General features: G+C 49.9%; 1 protein-coding gene across 2 annotated transcripts; it reads right to left on the bottom strand.

Moving 5' to 3' along the window:
- Nucleotides 1-947: 947 nt before the first annotated feature.
- ENO1 (enolase 1) lies at nt 948-17,645 on the bottom strand. Of its 2 annotated transcripts, none has more exons than XM_069479295.1 (12): nt 17,531-17,645; nt 14,461-14,554; nt 11,307-11,402; nt 9,827-9,885; nt 7,765-7,834; nt 7,125-7,258; nt 6,366-6,588; nt 4,884-5,081; nt 3,847-4,048; nt 3,184-3,292; nt 2,786-2,844; nt 948-1,394 (listed from the first exon to the last, which is right to left on the bottom strand). In XM_069479295.1, exons 2-12 carry the CDS (start codon nt 14,543-14,545, stop codon nt 1,325-1,327), a joined length of 1,305 nt encoding a protein of 434 aa, XP_069335396.1. In that variant the 5' UTR covers nt 14,546-14,554; nt 17,531-17,645; the 3' UTR covers nt 948-1,324. The 2 variants fall into 2 exon arrangements, with proteins under 2 accessions (XP_069335396.1, XP_069335397.1); XM_069479296.1 differs by lacking the exon at nt 9,827-9,885 and adding an exon at nt 10,198-10,256.
- Nucleotides 17,646-19,811: the final 2,166 nt, after the last annotated feature.

Below are 19,811 nucleotides of genomic sequence, written 5' to 3' on the forward strand. Positions count from 1 at the left end.
TGTATCTGTACTATCCGACACAGCAGGCATTAGCTCCTGAACACATGAAATAAGGCCTGAGAAACTGAGGAACGGAATTTAATTAATTTAAATAGGGTTCCAAGACCTTCTAGATGCCCTTCTGCCTCCCTACAGAGAGCTAGCTTTTATTTTCTTTCTTTTTTTTCTTTTTTTTTTTTTTTTTGAGACAGAGTCTCACTCTGTTGCCCAGGCTAGAGTGAGTGCCGTGGCTTCAGCCTAGCTCACAGCAACCTCAAACTCCTGAGCTCAAGCGATCCTCCTGTCTCAGCCTCCCGAGTAGCTGGGACTACAGGCATGCGCCACCATGCCCGGCTAATTTTTTCTATATATATTTTTAGCTGTCCATATAATTTCTTTCTATTTTTAGTAGAGGTGGGGTCTCGCTCTTGCTCAGGCTGGTCTCGAACTCCTGAGCTCAAACGATCCGCCCACCTCGGCCTCCCAGAGTGCTAGGATTATAGGCGTGAGCCACCGCGCCCGGCCGAGAGCTAGCTTTTAATTTTTCTTTTACCTGCTTCCCCAGAAATAGAGATCCACATCGCAGCTTTGCCCAGGACGGTCATCTTTCTGGAGTCCCTCTGGTTTAGACAATTAGATGGTTATGTCACCTAGTAGCCGCCATCCTTAAGATAATTTGTAAAGAGCTCTGCACCGAACCTGCATTTTCTCCCAAATAGATGTCCAATCTTGAAGTCTCGCTCTGCCTCCCAGCTTAGACTCACTGCTGACCCCACACCCCGGAGGGACACCACACAGCTCCTCTCCCGTTTTTTGCCTCAACTGCCCTTCCCAAGGACTTACGCAAATGACCTCAACAGATTCTCATCCCTTTCTCTCAGGACATCAAACCTCTAGTTCTCAAAGGCCTACCCACTACTGCCATGCCCTTGAACACTAAAGACAGACTGAGATTCACACACACACAGTATTCTCATGGGTTGCGGAGGCTTTTTATTTTGCACAAAACCACTAGGGATCTTGCCTATGGCCACCTTGGAGATTACATTGTTGGTATACATTGACTCCAGACGCTTGGTGGAAAGTGAGGTGAAAAACAATGATTTGGGCCAATTACATTATTACAGAGCTAGGGTTTCCAACATGGTACCAGGTGGTCAAGCTTGGCTTCTGCAGAAGCTCTAAGGAAGCAGTGAGAACACCACAGCAGTGGGCGAGGGGAGCTAACTACCAGAGGCCCCTGCAAGTGCTGGTCAGGGGGCCTTGAGCTGCCCGAGCTGACATCAGGGGCGGGGTCTAAATAGCTGACAAGTGATGATGGTTTGGGGGTGCACCTGCCCACAGCTTACTTGGCCAGGGGGTTTCTGAAGCTCCTGCCAGCAAACTTGGCCTTGCTGCCCAGTTCCTCTTCGATTCTTGGGAAGCACAAAGATAGAGGGAGGGGGAGGGAAAAAGAAAAGTCAAATCTCAATGCCGTGAGTTTTCCCACCCTGGATGTGACCCAAGACACAGCCCACTCCTCCTGGGGAGTTGAAAACGCAGAACCCTCCTTTTCTACTTCTTGAACTCTAAATTTGTGCTTCTCTGAGATGCCAGGAATGGAAGGGCATTCAGCTCTCCTCATCCCCCCAGTTCAGCCCACAACGTGTTGTCCACTGACTCTCTCTCTGTGTTTCCCATGGGCAACGTAGAATAAAGACCACGACTGCTATCTCTTAGAATATAAAAATTGTAATGCTTTTTCAGGAAAACAAAAAAACGGACAATGGCATGGGTAAAAAGGGGGACCTTATTAAAATACCAAATGGGTGTGCTATTTGGATCTTGATGTTAAAAAGTCACTCTGAGACAATCGGAGGTGAGTGAACAGACTTGGTATTGCTATCATAGAATCGCAACTAATCTTGGGCAACCAAATGTAAGATGGTTATGTTAAAAATCTTTATCTGAAAAGTTCTTACTCTGCTTTTGTACGTATGTTTGAAAATTTCAAGGATAAAGTTTTAAAAAAGGGATAACGTAGGAGAACTTATGAAATGGGTGTTCCTTTTCCCTGTAAGTCTAGAAAAAAGTAACTAAAGAGGGAGGGCATATTCAATCAACACCTATGTGTACATATGGAAATAACATTCATCGGAAATCAATCAGGTGTGAGGGAGGAGGAGGGGATGGGTAAATTCACACCTAACGGGTGTAACGCACACTTTCTGGGTGATGGGCACACTTTTAACTTTGATTCAAACAGTACAAAAGCAATTTATGTAACCAAAACGTTTGTACCTCCGTAATATTCTGAAATAAAAAAGGGGGAAAAAAAAAAGAGGGGGTAAGGCTCCCTGCGCCCAGGGGCTTCCCGAGGGCAGTGAGACGGGAAGGTGGGGGAAACCAGACCCAATGGCACGAAATAGTGGAAACACGGCCATTTGCCAATTTTCTTCATCTAAGTCCTGGCTCCACATCCACAAAACCAGGGTAAATGAGCTGAAAACTGAAAATCACTAAGGGGCTCTTACAGCTCTAAAAACACCGTGGTTGAACTGTCCAAGGGGAGCCCATTCTCTCTCCCACCAGAAGATGGCAGCATTGTGCACAACAGGCTCCTGCTTCTGGCCAGTGTTGCCAGGTGCCACGGGTTAGGGTCTGTGCCTAACTCTGCTCCACCCTGACCCTGCTCAGGCCCCAGCACCGTGCACCCCTCTGTACATGCCCCGGAGCCAGGCGCTCCTGCGGAGGGCACTGCCCACATGCAGCGCAGACCCCTGAGTGGGTGAACCACAGGCCCACGGTTGTCAGGAACCCCCTTTACCTGAGGAGCTGGTTGTACTTGGCCAAGCGCTCAGATCGGCAAGGTGCACCAGTCTTGATCTAGAAGGGGAAAAGAAAGGTCACATTTGCTTGTAGTGGACACCGAGTCTTCATGGGCATTTCGGGCAAGGGGAGGGTACCATGCCAGAGGGACTTCCTACAGGAGGATCTCTGGCCCTAGGAAGGCGGGGGTAAAAACACACAGGGAAGGCACGCACGACCCCACCCTGTTCAGGCTCACGACCCATGGCAGGTCCACAGAGGACACACAGCCCCCAATTCTAACAGCTTTATCAAGCACCACCCCCCCCCCACCCCCGCCACCGGTTTTGGGTCCTCCCAGGAAGTTGAAGTCAGTAGAAAAATAAAGAGAATCTTTCATTCTAAGCAGCTCTTTACCTGCCCAGTGCAGAGCCCCACCACCAGGTCGGCAATGAAGGTGTCTTCAGTCTCCCCAGAACGATGAGACACCATGACGCCCCATCCATTGGACTGGGCCAGCTTGCACCTAGAAGCCAAGAAACAACCCAGTTGGCATGACCCCATGTCCCGGTACCATAAACCCGATGGCATTATTCCTCAGTGCTGGCAGGAGACCGATGGAGGGGCCGCCAACAGGAGCTAGAGCTCTCAACACCTAGGGGCTTTGTGGAGAGCAAGAGCGTAAGCCTCACCCTCCTCTGAACTCCATCCCAAGATCTCCGCAGCCCTCTAGGCACGGCTCCAACACTGGGTCCGGCCTCCCTTGAGGACGGAGAGACTAGCCGTGTCTGACAGCCCCTCACTGCACTCATTCACTGCCCAGCCTTCTCCGTGTGAAATTAAGCCACATGTCTAGGGCCACAAAGGAGTCAGGATTCGGCCACCACTGCTCAACGCCCTAGCCCCTGGTGCGCTCGCTTACTTCCAAAGGCACCTGGAGTTCAAACATGAAACCGGTCACAACTCCAAGGCGTGCGCAGCTCTAGTCAGCCAGGCTCCCCAACACCGGAACAAAGGAGCCCCAGTTCTGATTCACAATCTCCAGCTGTGTGCAAGCTGCTCTCCTGCGAGGACACTTACGCCTGAAGGGACTCGGTGACGGAGCCGATCTGGTTCACTTTGAGCAGGAGGCAGTTGCACGATTTCTCACTCACAGCCTTGGCAATCCGCTTCGGGTTGGTCACAGTGAGATCGTCCCCCACCACCTGGATTCCTGCGCTGGCCGTGAACTTCTGCCAAGCTCCCCAGTCATCCTGGTCAAAGGGATCTTCGATAGACACCACTAAGGAGAGAGAGACAAGCCGCCTTAGGGTGACGCTCCCGGTCTGCTGAACCACAACGCCCACCCGGAGCCTCGCCTGCCTCATGCCACTCTCACCTGCGGGACAGGAGCAGCTCCCCAACTCGGCCTGGAGACACTCTGCCCCCCCGACCCACTCCTGCAGCAGGGCACCGGGGCCCACAATCCTGGGCCCACAGACTTTTTTTAAAAAGAGGATAGTAACCTGCCTAAGGTGGCCTGAGCTTAGTGCCACTAAGAATAAGAACGGAGCAGCCTCAGAAGCGTGAAGACCTGAGTGACAGCAGTGGCCAGCCTTGACCAAGTCATTTAGTGTGGCGCTAAAATGCAGACTTGGAAGCCAGGCCTCCTGGTCAGAATTCTTGCTCCATCATTTGCTGCAGGCCCTCGGCAAACCACTCTGCCTCAGCCTCCTCTCCGGCAAAACGGCAGTGACAGTCCCTAACCAGTGTGCACTAAAGGATGCCCAGAGCCTAGAACGGAGCCAGCTCACAGGGAGCACCACACATCTCAGTAACAAGTGGCCACCGGGATTCAAGGCTGGTTTCCTGGTCTGCGTACAGGAGTGCAGGCGGCATCTGCTCCATGAAGCTACGGCCACGGGGACGGAAGTAACTGCACCGTGGACGGCTTGTAACACAGTGTCATTGCTGGCACCTGAAGACCCAACTCCTGAGACTCCTCTGCGAGCCCTATGTAGGTACACCGTGTGCACCTCCGGCTCAGGCCCTCAGGGGAGGTGAGTAGCAGACACCCCCACTCAGCCTGGCAGCCATCAGCAGCCAGCCAGCTGCTGCACGGAGGGAGGAGCACTCACCTGGGTAGTCCCTGACGAAGGACTTGTACAGGTCGGCCAGCTGGTCAGGTGTGATGTACCTGCTGGGGTCATCGGGAGACTTGAAGTCCAGGTCATACTTCCCAGACCGGAAGAACTCGGAGGCGGCCACGTCCATGCCGATGACCACCTTATCGGTATAGCCCGCTTTCCCGATCGCGTTCTTCAGCAGCTCCAGGGCTGGAAAGAGACGGTGGCGACAGTTTGGAAAATAGGTAGAGATAAAATTTCCCTCCAACAGCTGCCCAACAGGGACTGTATCAGAAAGAGCAGGCAGTGTTTGGGCCCAACCATCGGTTTTGATGACATGAGTTACTTTTTTCTCCTTTGGGGCAAGAAACCATTGGTCGGAGCCGTTGGTGCATCACCAATCGGGAAATTCAGCGCAGCTCCCAGGAAAACAGTCTTTCCCACTGACAAATGCTCCCAAATTTGCTGCCCAGGAACAGCTGTGCTGGCCAAGATACAGTTACAGTGACCAGCTGAGATCAGCTGTCCCGAGAAGTGGGCTTTAAATAGAGCTGAGGCTGGGATCCAGGGGGAGGCCCAGTGGTAGGGGAGCGCCGGACAGCAAGAGCCTCTCCCAGGCTGTGCCAAGAGCTCAGACTCAGGGTTTGCCTTGCCCAGCCATGCTGCCCGGCCCACGGAGCAGACAGACACTTGGCTCCTGCGACACCAAAGATCCTCAAGCTATTAGGCAAAACCATGGGAAAGGGACATTTTTTATAAAACACAAATGGCCAAGTATCAGCAATCTCATTTGGCTGAATCAACGAACAGAGTATTTTCTTTCGTTTACTAGGTGCCCTTGAAGGCAACAGAAATATGCTTAAGTACTGTTTATCCTTCTAAAAAAAAAGAACTCAGCAGTGAGTAATTCTTGTCCCAAGACTTTTTGGTTTTTTTAAATTTTTTAAAGACGGGGTCTCACTGTGCTCAGGCTGGTGTCGAACTCCTGAGCCACAGTGATCCTCCTGCCTCGGCCTCCCAGAAACCTAGGACTACAGGCGTGAGCCACCACGCCCATCCTGTCCCAAGACTTTTGGTACTCTCTAGAATTTTCACATTTAACTATGCTAAGGATTCAAAGCAAAACCAAAACAAAACATAGCCTGTTTAATGATTACCCTAGTTGATTTTACTAAAACAATTATTGATCATATTGAACTGAACGACCAGGACGTTCCCGCACACAGAGGTTGTCAAGCCTTTGCCATCTCGAGGTCGGAAGGAATCACGAGGAACAAACCGTCTCTCCATACCCTGACCAGCCTAGCTTCGACAATGAGAAGGGCTTTCAGAAATCAAATAAAGGAAATTCCTTCTATTCTCCTTTAAAATGACGTGCCCACTTTTCTGAACAAAAGGTAGAAAGATGACTATTCCCAAGATGGCCACGTGGAAGATCCTCCCGAGGGAGGGAGACGGCACAACACGGCCCAGGAGCCCCTCTGGCGCCTTTACCTTCTTTATTCTCCAGGATGTTGGGAGCAAACCCGCCTTCGTCCCCCACATTGGTGGCATCTTTCCCGTACTTCTCCTTGATGACGTTCTTCAGGTTGTGGTAAACCTCTGCTCCAATGCGCATGGCTTCCCCGAAGTTTGCCGCGCCGACGGGGAGGATCATGAACTCCTGCATAGCCAGCTTGTTCCCAGCGTGAGAACCGCCGTTGATGACGTTGAAAGCCTGGGGAGGGGCAGGGCACAGAAGCATGGCACCAGGCCCAGACGGCCCCATGGAGCAGCAAGCCCCTCGCGTCCAGTCACCTGGCTCGCAGATGGGCTCAAGACTTCGTCCTCAGGGAGCATCAGTGGGGCCAGGGGCAGCTGTGAAAGGCTCACCAGGGCTCTCTCTCTCTTTTGAGATGGTGTCTTGCTATGTTGCCCAGGCTAGTCTCAGACTCCTGGGCTCAAGCGATCCTCCCACCTTGGTTTCTCAAGTAGCTGGAACCATAGGCACGCGCCACCACACCTGGCTCTCTTTCGCTACCTGCAGTATTTATCGTGAGGAGAAACACTCACACCCTAACACGGATAAGTATGACTGCCATCCTGGTCACAGATGAAGGACCTGGAGTGCAGGGAAGTTGAGTCACCTGCTCAAGGTCATGCTTAGCAAGGGGCAGGGGAGCTGTGCTGGGAGTCTCACGTGTAGGAGATCAAGGAACAGAGAAAGGTGACACCCACGACTGCTCGCTCGGGAAGTTCCAATAAGCCACTCACCGGGACTGGCAGGATGACTTCGGAGTTGCCAGCCAAGTCAGCGATGTGGCGGTACAGAGGCACCCCCTTCTCAACAGCACCGGCTTTGCAGACAGCAAGGGATACCCCCAGAATGGCATTTGCACCAAACTTAGCTAGAACAGAAGAAAACAGAGAGAAATGAAGGTGTTTCTTGCTCACGAACCTTTCTTCTGCAGGCCTGCTGCCCGTAAGTGCCACCGTACCACGGCGCACCTTGAGTGCACTCTAAACTGTCTCCTCTCCCCCATCGTAACTCATGTTCAATGTTCAAGCTAGAAATGCCAACAGCATTCCACGTGGCCCCACCTGCATTTCTCCCCTGAGTCTGAGCCCCTTCTTTGGTTGCTGGACTCTAGCAAACTCCACACACTGCCTGGTTTATTTTAGAGGGCAAACCTCTTGAGTAGCCGTACAGACACGCTGCCATCACCTGGTTCTGCTCCCCATATTTTTTAAAAACTGTGATTTCTTAAGGTGAAGCCCAGAAACAGGAAGAGACCACATATTGTCATTTAGCGCATCATCAGGGATTGTATGATCTCTTCCTGGAAGTTTTTTAAAAGGTCTTCAAGAGACTTCACGGTCTTCCCCAGCAAAGGTTCCACCTTGGGCCACTCACATTTATTTTCTGTTCCATCCATCTCGATCATCAGTTTGTCAATCTTCTCCTGTTCCACGACGTTCAATTTCTACAAGGGAGAGGGAAGGAAAAGCGCTCAGAAGGGGCAGGCGCTGCTCTAGCTGCATGACCTTCACACTCCCGCCACGAATCTATACAACTTGGAACTGTGCACAATCAAAATCAATTTTGTGCTCTATGTTTGGTTAATACATTAAAAAAAAAAAAAGGAAGAAGGAAAAAAAGAAAAAAGGTATAAGGGGAAAAAAGAAAAATCCGTGGGGAGGCACAAAACTGCCTTTCACTTGCTGTAAGGGTCTCAGGCATCTCTCCCCAGCACAGAATCGGATGTGGAGGCTCAAAGACACACTCCGGTGTCACAGCAGTGCAGTCCAGCCGGGGCACCCAAAGTTACGTTACACCCAAGACAGAGTCCTTTGGTACATGCCACGGAAGCATGCAGGCTGTCACTACCAATGACCGTGACTTTTGTGGGCCATAAACAAACATCAATGCTCCCTTCAAAGGGCAGCTCTGCCGCCCACTCTCGGCTACCTAACGACGGTTAAGCCTTCATCCTGAGGGGAGGCAGGATTTCCAGAGCCCAAAATCATTTAACAAAACATCTGGTGATTGAGCAAAGTGAGTATTTTTGGTGAGACTATAAAGTAATAAAACTGATGTCTTGAGAACTCGCTTAAAATAATTTTTTAATAAAAACCAGCATTATTTTTAAAACTTCATAAATGAATCATAACAATGCATGGTTTTTTATATATATATATATATATATATATATATATATATATATATATAAAATGTTCTTTATAGAAAAACTAAAATACGCCAAGAAAATCATCACCCCATCACCCCATCATGCCATGTTAACAGACTGGAGTCTTCTGTGGTTTTTGACAAGGCATCCCTGGAAAAAGCAAGCCGTCACCCAAGCAGCTTCAGAGGCCACTCCGCGTAAACAATGAAGTATGCTTCCCGCAGGGGAAAACAACCGTCAAGGGATGCCCTGCTCATTGAGCCAGTCATGCCGCGTAAGGGACAAAGCAAGGCGTGTGTGCGGGTTCCCAGGAGACTGGTGTGCAGGGCGTGTGCAGGCAGGGCGGCAGTGAGAACTTCCACTGGGGACCAGTCCAACGGGGAGCGATTACAGAGGGCCCCAGGGGTCAGGCCAAAAGCAGCACGTCGGGGCTGGGCACGGTGGCGTGCAGGCCTGCATCTCGGCTACTCAGGAGACCGAGGTGGGAGGCTCTCAAGTCCAGGAGTTTGAGGCCAGCCTGGGAAACATGAGACCTCATCCTCTACCCCGAAAAAGCAAGTTGGGGACAGAGTCAACAAAAAAGCATCTCATTTTCCATCAGATACAGGAGAAATTCAAAGAGGGGAGGGACTAGACAAGGAGGCTGGGGCTGGGCTGGGGCTGCGCTTAGGGGAGCTCCACTAGACAGGTGTTTTCCAACTGTCCGCATCTGGGGAGCTCCACTGGAATTGCGTAGGGAAGGGCAGGCCACGGGGGAGGGGGGGGAATGAGACAAAACCCCGCTGTTGGTTGCCAGGTCCTCAGCTGTTTTACCTACAGCAGCTCTACTTCTACCTGTTCTACACTGAGGTTTCAGGTAAGAGTTTATCTAACAGGAATTCCACTGTTAAAAGCAAAGTCAGTAGAAATATAGCAAATAATTCCAAAGTTCATGAGAAATTAGTCACCACAGACACCACCTCCAACACCCCTGAGAGCTGCTCTTAAACTCTGGGTCTCAATTTCCCAAAGGTCAAGATAGTTGCAGGAAAAAAAAAAAAACCAACAACATGGCTCTAAGGCAGTCCTCCCTCCCTTGATCAATTCCACGTGCTATCAGAAGTGGACACACGGGCAGCGGGCTATGTTAGAGTTATGTCATGCGTGGGCTGTTCTCATGCACGACAGGGAATCCAACTGGTTTCAGCAGCTCTCAGAATAAGCTCTTCCGTAAACAGGAATGCCCCTGGGCCTGGGAGACGCTCGGGTGGCATTTATACCCATGAGTTTTCAGGAGGCAGGTCCTACCTTGCTAATCAGGGCAGGCGCAATAGTTTTATTGATGTGCTCAACAGCCTTTGAGACACCTAGAAGGAACAATCACATCAAATTACTGACATTACTTTTAGAAACAGGCTTGAGCAGCACTGCTAGAGAGAACTGCTAATGCTGTTGACCCAGAGCCCGCCAAGAAACGGTCCGTGGGGTCTCTTTAAACCCCCACCCCCACCCCCAGAATCACAGAACTGTCCGGCCCAGTCTGAGTGCTCTCACACGCAGCCCAGGGGTTACAGCCACACGAAGAGCAACCCGCTCAGAGCCAACTGCCGGGAGGTTAGTTGCAAGACCATGCGCTGGAAATACCAGCTGCAGAAACTAGAGGCTGCCCAGTGAGTTACCTGAGTGCACAAAGCTGGTGCCAGGAACTCATTAATATACTTAACGGGTCTGGAGACGCCTGCCCAGTAGAGATGGACGAAGAAGGAAAAATGAGACTCAGAAGAGAACAGGTGAAGAAGGACCGGAAGGGAGAGAAAGCAAGGAAACAGGAAGGCAGAGAAGAGTATTTCAGGGACCATGCGTTCATTTGCCCACAAATGCCGACTTACTGAGAGCTTATTTCCAGACAGGTACCCACGCAGGCCACTCAACAGTGGTGACATGCTTACGTGAGGACAGCCCTCTCTGCAGCACTCACAGGGACTACATGCACAGCCTCCCTCCGGCACCGTCCCTGCAACCCTAACCTCCGTGTTTCTCCACCGTATTTCCCTATCACCCTCCCCCCTCACGGCTCCCCGATAAATGTTAATACCACATACACATCTGTTTCTGTACTGGGGCCCTTTGGAGGACCACACACCATGGTGGTTATTTTGAATTTTTTTGCCAAAGCCAATCAGAATGCTACATGCTTTTCTGCAATTTGGTCACGAAGGTTCTACCTATAAGAAAGGTGAGAGGTGCACACTAACAAGTCAATTTTAATATAGCCGACCAGAGGCTGGCTTCGCCACAGAGCTTCTGTGAATCAGGCCAACAGGAAAAATGGTCCCAAACCACAGTGACTCATCTGTAGGTCATCATTAATGGTCAGCCATTAGCTAGACTTTCCTTAGATACTTTCTTGTCCTTGAGGAGGGCAGGTGGCCTGGAAGGCCCACAGAGCCTTCCTGAGAGACGGGAATGCTTTGCCTTAGTGTTAGTTAACAGGTCCTCCGCCCCTTGGGCTCCCTGCCCTAACCATGAAGGAGTATTTCACAGACTGGAGACAAACTGCAGTAGAAACGAGCATTGAAACTCTTCACCCCTAGTTTCCAGGCTTAGGAACCCTGGAATGGACAAGCCAACTTTCCTAGCACTGCTCCCGCTTACGCAGAGAGTTAAGTCTGAGTTAAGCGGGCTCAGCACCCGCAAACTCGAGCCCCACCCAGAGCAGGCGGCGTCTGGGAAAGGCCAGGAGCGGGCTAGAGGTGGGGAAGCTGTGGCTCTGGGCTCCAGGTCTTACCCTTCCCCAAATAGCGAGTCTTGTCATTGTCTCGGAGCTCTAGGGCCTCATAGATACCAGTTGAGGCACCACTTGGCACAGCAGCTCTGAAGAGACCTGGATGAAGAGGAGGAAAAACAACAGCAATTCAATTACTGCACAAGTCTAAGTTCCCTCCCACTCACAGATGGCATCTGTCACCAGAGAACACTGTTTCTTCCTCCTACCAACTAGATGATTCAAACCGTCTCCTCCGTTCTTCGTGCCCTTCACGTTTTTATGATTCTGCAATGCAGACTCTATTGCAAAGCTGACGGATTTGTCTAGTATGAAACGGTCTACAGCGGAGCTTCTCATACTTTAATGTGCACACATACTTCCTGGGAATCTTGTTAAAATGCAGATTCTGGCCGGGCACGGTGGCTCACGCCTATAATCCTAGCACTCTGGGAGGCTGAGGCGGGATGATCGCTTGAGTTCAGGAGTTCAAGACCAGCCTGAGCAAGAGCGAGATCCATCTCCTCAGAAAAACAGAAAAATTAGCCACGTGAGATGGTGTGTGCCTGTAGTGCCAGTTACTTGGGAGGCTGAGGCAGGATTGCTTGAGCCCAGGAGTTTGAGCTACAATGATGCCACTGCACTCTAGCCAGAGCAAGAGAGTGAGACTCTGTCTCAAACAAAAAAAAAAAAAGCAGATTCTGATAGAGGAGATCCAGGAGTCTGAGCCTAACGAGCCTGCAGCTGGTGCCTGGCAGCTGGTCTAGGGACCACCCTCCATAGCACTGTCCAGCAGGAATATAATGCAAGCCACGTAGGGGATTCCGGATGTTCTGGTAGCTATGTTGAAGTTGTAAAGTAAAAATGGAATATCAGGCTGGGCACGGTGGCTCACGCCTGTAATCCTAGCACTCTGGGAGGCCGAGGCAGGTGGATCGCTCGAGGTCAGAAGTTCGAGACCAGCCTGAACAAGAGCGAGACCTCGTCTCTACTAAAAGTAGAAAGAAATTATCTGGCCAACTAAAGATACATATAGAAAAAATTAGCCAGGCATGGTGGCGTATGCCTATAGTCCCAGCTACTAGGGAGGCTGAGGCAGTAGGATCACTTAAGTTGGGGAGTTTGAGGTTGCTGTGAGCTAGGCTGATGCCACGGCACTCACTCTAGCCCTCGCAACAGAGTGAGACTCTGTCTCAAAAAAAATAAATAAATAAAAAATAAAAAATAAAATGGAGTATCAATCAGCTCAACAGGAAATCTCTGTAGCTCATCTGTTTTAGTATGGACAGTGATAAATACTATTTTGGAGTTTTTTTCTGCCCAATAGGAAACGGGAAAACAGGATGGAGTAGGGAAAAAATAAAGACAGTAGAAGCTGTAGAGTTAAAAACATAAGCAATAAATCAGGCAATCTCGCAGATACAGAAACTAGCCATCTGGCCAAACCTATTCTGTGAAGCATAAAAATGGCGAATCTTGGAGAAGGCACAAGGACAGTGTCAAGAAAGGTGCTACAGATATCTGGCTACATGGGGCAGAGGTTTAGGGGAGCAGGAAGTGCAGGCAGCCTCTCTAAGGTGGAAGGGATTTCCCCATCTGAGGACTGTGAAGAACTGGTGGGTGTGTGAAGGCAAATGAACCAAGAGAAAAAGACCAACCAAGTATTTGCATCAAATGATGGGTCAGTGTCCCATGCTGCATTTGCAATGCACGTGTGATCAGGACACACATTCTTCTTGAAACACACCCTAGCTTCCCACATAGCCATCCTGCACTGGATTAGGTGAAGAGATGAAAACAAGAGGCTCAAAGTCTATGGACTCTGGGTGACAATGACACCCCGGAGGTCAATCACTCTGGTGCAGGATGTAGACAGTAGGGGAGGCTGTGCCTACGTGGGGGCAGCAGGTACATGGAACTCTGTACCCTCTGCTCAATTTTGCTGTGAACTACAACTGCTCTAAAAGTCAATAAAAGAGAGAGAGATATGAAAGGCTCTTAACAAACCCACCATTTCATAATTCATTGAAAAGGATTAAGACACAAGAAAATTCCATTTATTTCAGTTTTAAAATGTTAGTTTTAATCATTTTAAAGTGTTTCAAAGAAAATGCCCCCCTCCAATCAATCTTCTAGCATCTGGGATCTTTTATAGTTGTTTCAAGTTCATTAATTTCTGAGTGGAAATTTCCACCTGTTGACTAAGCAAGCCAATCTCGTTTGATGAAGCAACATTCTCGGCATCCTGTGAGAGCCCTTGGTTTTCAGCACAAAGCACATGTTCAGAAGAAACCCCACCGGGAGTGCTTCCCACACAACAAATAACCCAAGGCAGAACACAGGCAGTCTCTGCTCAATGAAGTTGAGCCTTGAGGACCCTTCCTTTGCTGAGGGGGAGGAGAGGGGTAAGAGCAAGGGTGGGGTTCCATCCACCGCTAGGCCTGTGACTCACAGTGACTCAGTTCTGACTGGCAGCGCCATGTGCTCAGCATGGCTGAGTGATTCTCCTGCCCGAATCTCCTTCTCCAACCTCACCCACTACGGCCCTTTATAAAATAGTGGAGTCACTGCCAGAGGCAACACAGGGCTACTGAGGCACTAGATTTTCTTCTTAAAGGGAAAAAAAAAAAGCAGGGAGTCCCCATTCTATTGTGTTTTTACATGAGAAAACTCCTCCTATGGGGACTTACAGCCAGGTTAATAAGAGCTCTGGATTGGTTCAATGGCCAAAAGTAAAAACTGTCCCTGATCCTTGGTTTAAGAGTGATTTCTGGAAACACAGATGAGCGCTATATTTACACTTGCAGGCACTCCCCTAATCTTTCCTTATCAAGAGAATGACCATCCTATCACACCGTATCTGCTTATTTGGTCACAGCAAGCTGTTAGCCAACAACTAGTGATGGGTCCTTTTAGGGACAAGGTCTCGCCTTACTTCCTTACCTCACTGACCTAGGAGTCAACCTGGGGTCTGTTTTAAATACCAAGAAGCAGCAAGACAAGGACTCCATGACCTATAAACCCCCAAGCCCCTCAGCCAGGAATCACAACCTACTTGCATGTGCAGACAAGAAAGAAAAAAGCTGTTAAAACAACACTTTCTTCCCTAAGGCTTCATCATAAAATTTTTTAAATGAAGTATGGTAGAAGGAACTATGGAAACCAAGGTGGCACATACCTTTTGCGGTGAAGAGATCGACCTCAACAGTGGGATTCCCACGAGAGTCAAAGATCTCTCTGGCGTGGACCTTGAGAATAGACATGGTGGATCTCTGTGGAGAAACACACAGTTCATATTTTCCACAAACCACCATGCAGCATTTGCTCATTCATTCAAGGGAACACTTCTGAGGGTTCCTGGACTAGAACGAATCTGCACTAGACTAACTACTGGATGTAGGAAAGTTGGTTAGAGTGGAAGAAAAAAGGTTGCCGGAAAGCAGTGGGAGTTCTCCTAAAAACGTAGGTTGGGCCCAGCTCTGGAAGGCCTTAAATCCCAGCAGCTGATTTCTTGTCCTATAAGCAAAAAAGGCTAAAAATATGTGTGCCAGGGAGAAATCAAATGCAACTATAATGGAAAGATTAATGTGCTGTCGCGTGCAGAATGGCTCAGGAGGGAGAAGTCTGAAACTGGTTGTTGTCCCTAGTTAACAATGAGGGCTGGCACGGGAATGGAAAGGTACAAATGGACCTGAAGGTCACAAGAAAAACCATCCAGAACGATGCCAAAAAGAAGGGGGTGGGGGGACCAGGAGAAAAATCTGGCTTATAGTACAATAGTGAATTAAAAGTTTGGGACATAATTCATCAAATTAAATTTGAGGTGACAGTAGCATGTTCAATTGGTTGATCTTAGATAATCAGTTAGAAATTTTGAGTTTGGAGTTATGAATAACTAGCTCCTTGGTATGTGTGTTGGGATCTTTGCCGCCACTTTCTAGGCCTTTCAAATTTCACAGGCCTTTCAAATTTCACAGTATTTGGGTCATTAGCAAGATAGGACACATCAACAATGACATCTAATTAGCATTTCTTTCCAAGGGCATTTTACTTCATTTAAAAAGCCTATTTATGAAATGTTGTAATTTGTAAGTAAAGATTCTATCTTTGAACACAAGGAAACTTCAAGGGAAGAAGCTTCCTTTGAAAACACCTTAAAACACTGCAGCAGCTACAAAGAGCAAATGGCAAGTCCTCAAAGAAAGTCCCTTTCTTGCTCTTTTCCCTTGGGGCTCTCCAAAGCAGAAACTAACTGAACAACTTATAGAACTGAAGTGGATGAGAGGAATTGAATTAGTGTTCAGAAGCCATTATCTAGCTGGGCTTGCCTCCAACATCTTCTCTAGGATGTTCTGAAGCAGCAAACGGTGTATTTTTAAGTTTCAAAATTAGATACTAAAATCACTTCTGCGGTTTTGCTGTCTATGTAACAATGGAGTTTTATTCCTTAGCCAAGAAAAAGGTATCTAGCTTTTATCTATGTTCCAAAGGACAAACTTGTTTAAATTACCTTTTAAAATCTTTGTTAATCTTGAATTTTGGCAAATTATATACTTGCATAAGATTCCCATCACCCCCAAAAGTTCACTCAGGCCATTTCCACTCAATTTTCCCTCTCCCCCATTGCCAGGCCACAACTGTGATTTACTATGTGGATTTCAGATGCACTTTTTTTTTTTTTTTTTGAGACAGAGTCTGGCTCTGTTGCCCGCGCTAGAGTGCCGTGGCATTAGCCTAGCTCACAGCAACCTCAAACTCCTGGGCTTAAGCAATCGTTCTGCCTCAGCCATCCTAGTAGCTGGGACTACAGGCGTGAGCCACCGCGCCGGGCCAGATGCACTTTTTTTTTTTTTTTTTTTTTTTTTTGAGACAGAGTCTCACTCTGTTGCCCGGGCTAGAGTGGGTGCCGTGGCTTCAGCCTAGCTCACAGCAACCTCAAACTCCTGGGCTCAAGCGATCCTCCTGCCTCAGCCTCCCGAGTAGCTGGGACTACAGGCATGCGCCACCATGCCCGGCTAATTTTTTGTGTATATATATTTTAGTTGTCCATATAATTTCTTTCTATTTTTAGTAGAGACGGGGTCTCACTCTTGCTCAGGCTGGTCTCGAACTCCTGACCTCGAGTGATCCACCCGCCTCGGCCTCCCAGAGTGCTAGGATTACAGGCGTGAGCCACCGCGCCCGGCCCCAGATGCACTTTTAAACACAATTTTATTACAATACCTCAGCATTTTTGGTTTCATTCATGATGTGAAAAATAAAACATAGCTTATCTTGAAAGTGGACTGAAAAACTACTCTCCAATGTCATAAACGCTCCGGGAGCACAGACTGGGCGGAGGGTTGGTATGATTGCCAGCCTTCACTGCTTTTAACTGCTGCGATTGAACCCCGCCCCAGGGGCAGATTAAGTGGACCGAGCAGTCAGGGCCTAGGTGGGCTCGAAAGGCAAGTGAACCGATGGACCACACCGCCCAGGGGAAAGAACACATCGCAGAGGAAACTACCAACAGGAAGTTTCTTAAAATACGTCCTAAGGCAGATTAGGGCCCGACTGTTGGTGGCCAGCCGGGGAGCTGGGAGCAGCTATTGCCTAACTTGGGCGAGGTCGCCCGGTTATCCAACGGCTCTGCAACAGTTTGCTCAAGAATAAGCACCTTCTCTAAATCACAATAGTCACTGCTTATTCCGGAGCAGCAATAGGGTGGACACCCAGACGCTCAACTGCAGGCCGCGAGCCATGAGTGCACTTGGGGCCGCTGGTGGGGGAGGGGACTGTAGCATCTCGGGCATCTCTCCTCTCCCGACCCCTTCCTCCATTTTAGGAAGGGCCTGGCTCTACTGACCACTGGGGGTTCAATATGCATCTCTCCAAAAAACCTTCTACTTGGCTATTGATGGAAAAGCACCTTCCACTCCCGGATCCCGCTGTCCTAACGGCCCGCGTGTGCTGCTCCTGACCTTCCGAGTACAGTTATCCTGTACTCCGTACATTAACTCCGTAATCACATGTTGATCTGCACCTTCCCCCCTGCAAAGAAATCGAGCGCCCGCCGCGCCCGGAACTCCAGGGCGTTCAGGAGGCGCCGGCCCCCGCCCGGGGAGGGCGGCTCGCACGTGGCCGGCAACCCCTCCAAGCCGAGCCCGCGGGGTCGCAGTCTCCCTAATGGGAAGGGGCCCCGCAAGCCCGGAAAACCCCCGCGCCGGCTACCCGACGCTTACTCGGCAGCCCTTCCCCGGCGTCCTCACCTGGCCGCCGGCTCTCCTTGCCCAAGACAGAAGCAGAGGGTGCTGCAGACACGAAGGTGAGCGTTATGCCGGCGAGGTCTGTCGCCCCAAGTCCCCGCAGCTCCTCCCAGCGCTGCCCGCCCCGACTTCCTGCCCAGCTCGGGGAGACCCCGCCCACTTCCCCCCCTCCTCCTGGACACGCCCCCTCAGTGTCGCCTCGCCATTGGCCCGGGGCGCCGTCACTCCGGCCTTCATCTCCAGGAAAGGGGCGGGACTGAGGCAGCCACCGCTGCCGGGAAAGCGGGGCGACTAGCCGGGGACTTGGGGTGGAGGCCTGTGGGGCTCCAACTCCCCAGTGGCTATGTTGGGGTGCATGCAAGCCCCAGACCGGCACTGGGACCCCTGGGACAAGCTGGGGTCTGTGGAGCCGGAGCGCCGGGCGAAGGATGGGGATGGAGCGGCGGGCATGAGGGCTCGGGGCTCTGTCACGTACTGCGAGTCCCGCACGCACTTAGCGTCGCTCGGGCGCCGCACGCCCAGCCCACGACCTTGGTGACGACCTTAACGGCCCGCCCCCCTACCCGTCCCTCCAGTCCCCTGCCCCGCCGCGAGACCCCGTCGGCGTCCGGACGTCGCGAGCTCGGGCCGTACACCCGGGGTAGGGGCCCGGGGGTGGGGGGGTGCCGGGGGCCACGTGCGCCCCCCGCGCGTGCGCGCTGCGCCCGGACTCCTGTGTGCCACCCGCCAAGGTGACCCCGTCCCTTTGTCCTTGCTGCAGCGGCCGGACGCGAGTATCAGACCCAGGTAGTCAAAAAGAAGGTTCACTTTCCTTTAATTTTACATAATACTTTTTGAGCACTTCCTGCCTACCAGGAACCTCCTCACAGGCTCCCCCAGTGTTAATTCATCCTCTAGCTCCCGTCCATGTTGAATCTTGAAAGGAGACTTCTTATCTCTCCCCGCCCTGTTTCCCATCTAGGGAACTAGCTCAAACCTACCTGGATACTTGTGAACCATCCATGTAATGATTTGGGACTGGAATTTCACATAGACCCGGGGGATTTCTCAAAGTTAAAGACCGGTAATATTCCACTGTGGTCTGGCGAATGAAAACCCGGAAGGAGCTGGTGGAGTGACTTTATCTTTCTGATCAAGAAAGAACTCACAGCCATTAAAAAATCATCTCAGCCCTCTCCACTCCAAGGGAGGGCTGAGATGATCACTTCACTTTCTATGATAGTTATTTTTGTATTTTTCAGCATTCCCCTGGTCTGTGAGTGTGAGAGCTAAAACAATGTTATCTCCATATTTTCCTCACTGTCCTGCAAAGAGAGATTGAAATACTACTGGAATTTAGTTGTTATTTCTTCTGGTCAGCTGCGAGAACTGCTTTTCTTCTTTAACCCCTAGAATTTTTATCCTGGTGGCTACTGACTTAGGATTCATTCCATTGCACTGGATAAAAGTGAAGGCCTATTAAGACCATGATAGTTGCTTTCTATTTATTAAGAAGTAAGGACTTTAGGATTAAATTTTAGCAAAAAAGCAACAAGGGAATTGTAAAATGTTTCATTAAAGAATTACATGAATTTTGCAAGTGGAATTTGTGATTTTACCAGCAATACGCTGACTTTTTGGCTACTTAACACCAATATCCCCAGCCCCATGACTCAGCAGCTATATCAACAGCCAACATGTCTTAGGCCTTGTAAGAACTCTAAGAAATCAGGCACTTAGAGCCCTTATTTTCAGAGCAATTCTAAGGCGTGGTTCTGGGAGGGCTCTAAGCAATCTCTTTTATTTTACATTAAAATTGTTAGAGAGACAAAGATAGAGTGATGTGGCTCATATAACTGCTTTCTGGTCCGAACCAGTAAATCTAGCAGGAAATCAAAGGCAGAACATGATCCCAGACTGCTGCTGTTGCAAGATTGTTGGAGGCCGCAACACTGCATTCTGAGCCAGCACCTCAACCTCACATTGTAGCTCAAATGTTAATGATTAGTAGAGATGCCCTCAAATCTTTTCCAAAATCAACAGGCTGCCAAATGCCCTCCCTATCTCCATAGCTCCTGAGGTTAGCAGGCTGTGGGGTTCACATTAGCTTGCAGTCACACCAGGGCATTTGTTTACCTTTTATAGGCATTTAGTTATTATTTCGCACTTGCAGTAAGCTTGTTGAGCAATTTTATTGCACTGGGATATCAAAGGCACTTACTTTGTGGTGGGCAGGGAGGGAAATGACTGTCCGAGGCTATCAGAATACCACACCATGAAGCACTGCAGCTGGCACTTGCAGGTG

Source organism: Eulemur rufifrons, chromosome 8 (genome assembly GCF_041146395.1).
Source record: "Eulemur rufifrons isolate Redbay chromosome 8, OSU_ERuf_1, whole genome shotgun sequence".
NCBI lineage: Eukaryota > Metazoa > Chordata > Mammalia > Primates > Lemuridae > Eulemur > Eulemur rufifrons.

Excerpts from the sequence above, each read along its gene's own strand:
- ENO1 (XM_069479295.1), bottom strand. The coding sequence starts at position 14,545 with ATGTCTATTCTCAAGGTCCACGCCAGAGAGATCTTTGACTCTCGTGGG. Across the intron at positions 3,293-3,846 it reads GTCACCGAGTCCCTTCAGGC|GTGCAAGCTGGCCCAGTCCA; the intron begins GTAAGTGTCCTC and ends CTTGGCTTCTAG. Across the intron at positions 1,395-2,785 it reads AAGTACAACCAGCTCCTCAG|AATCGAAGAGGAACTGGGCA; the intron begins GTAAAGGGGGTT and ends GTGCTTCCCAAG.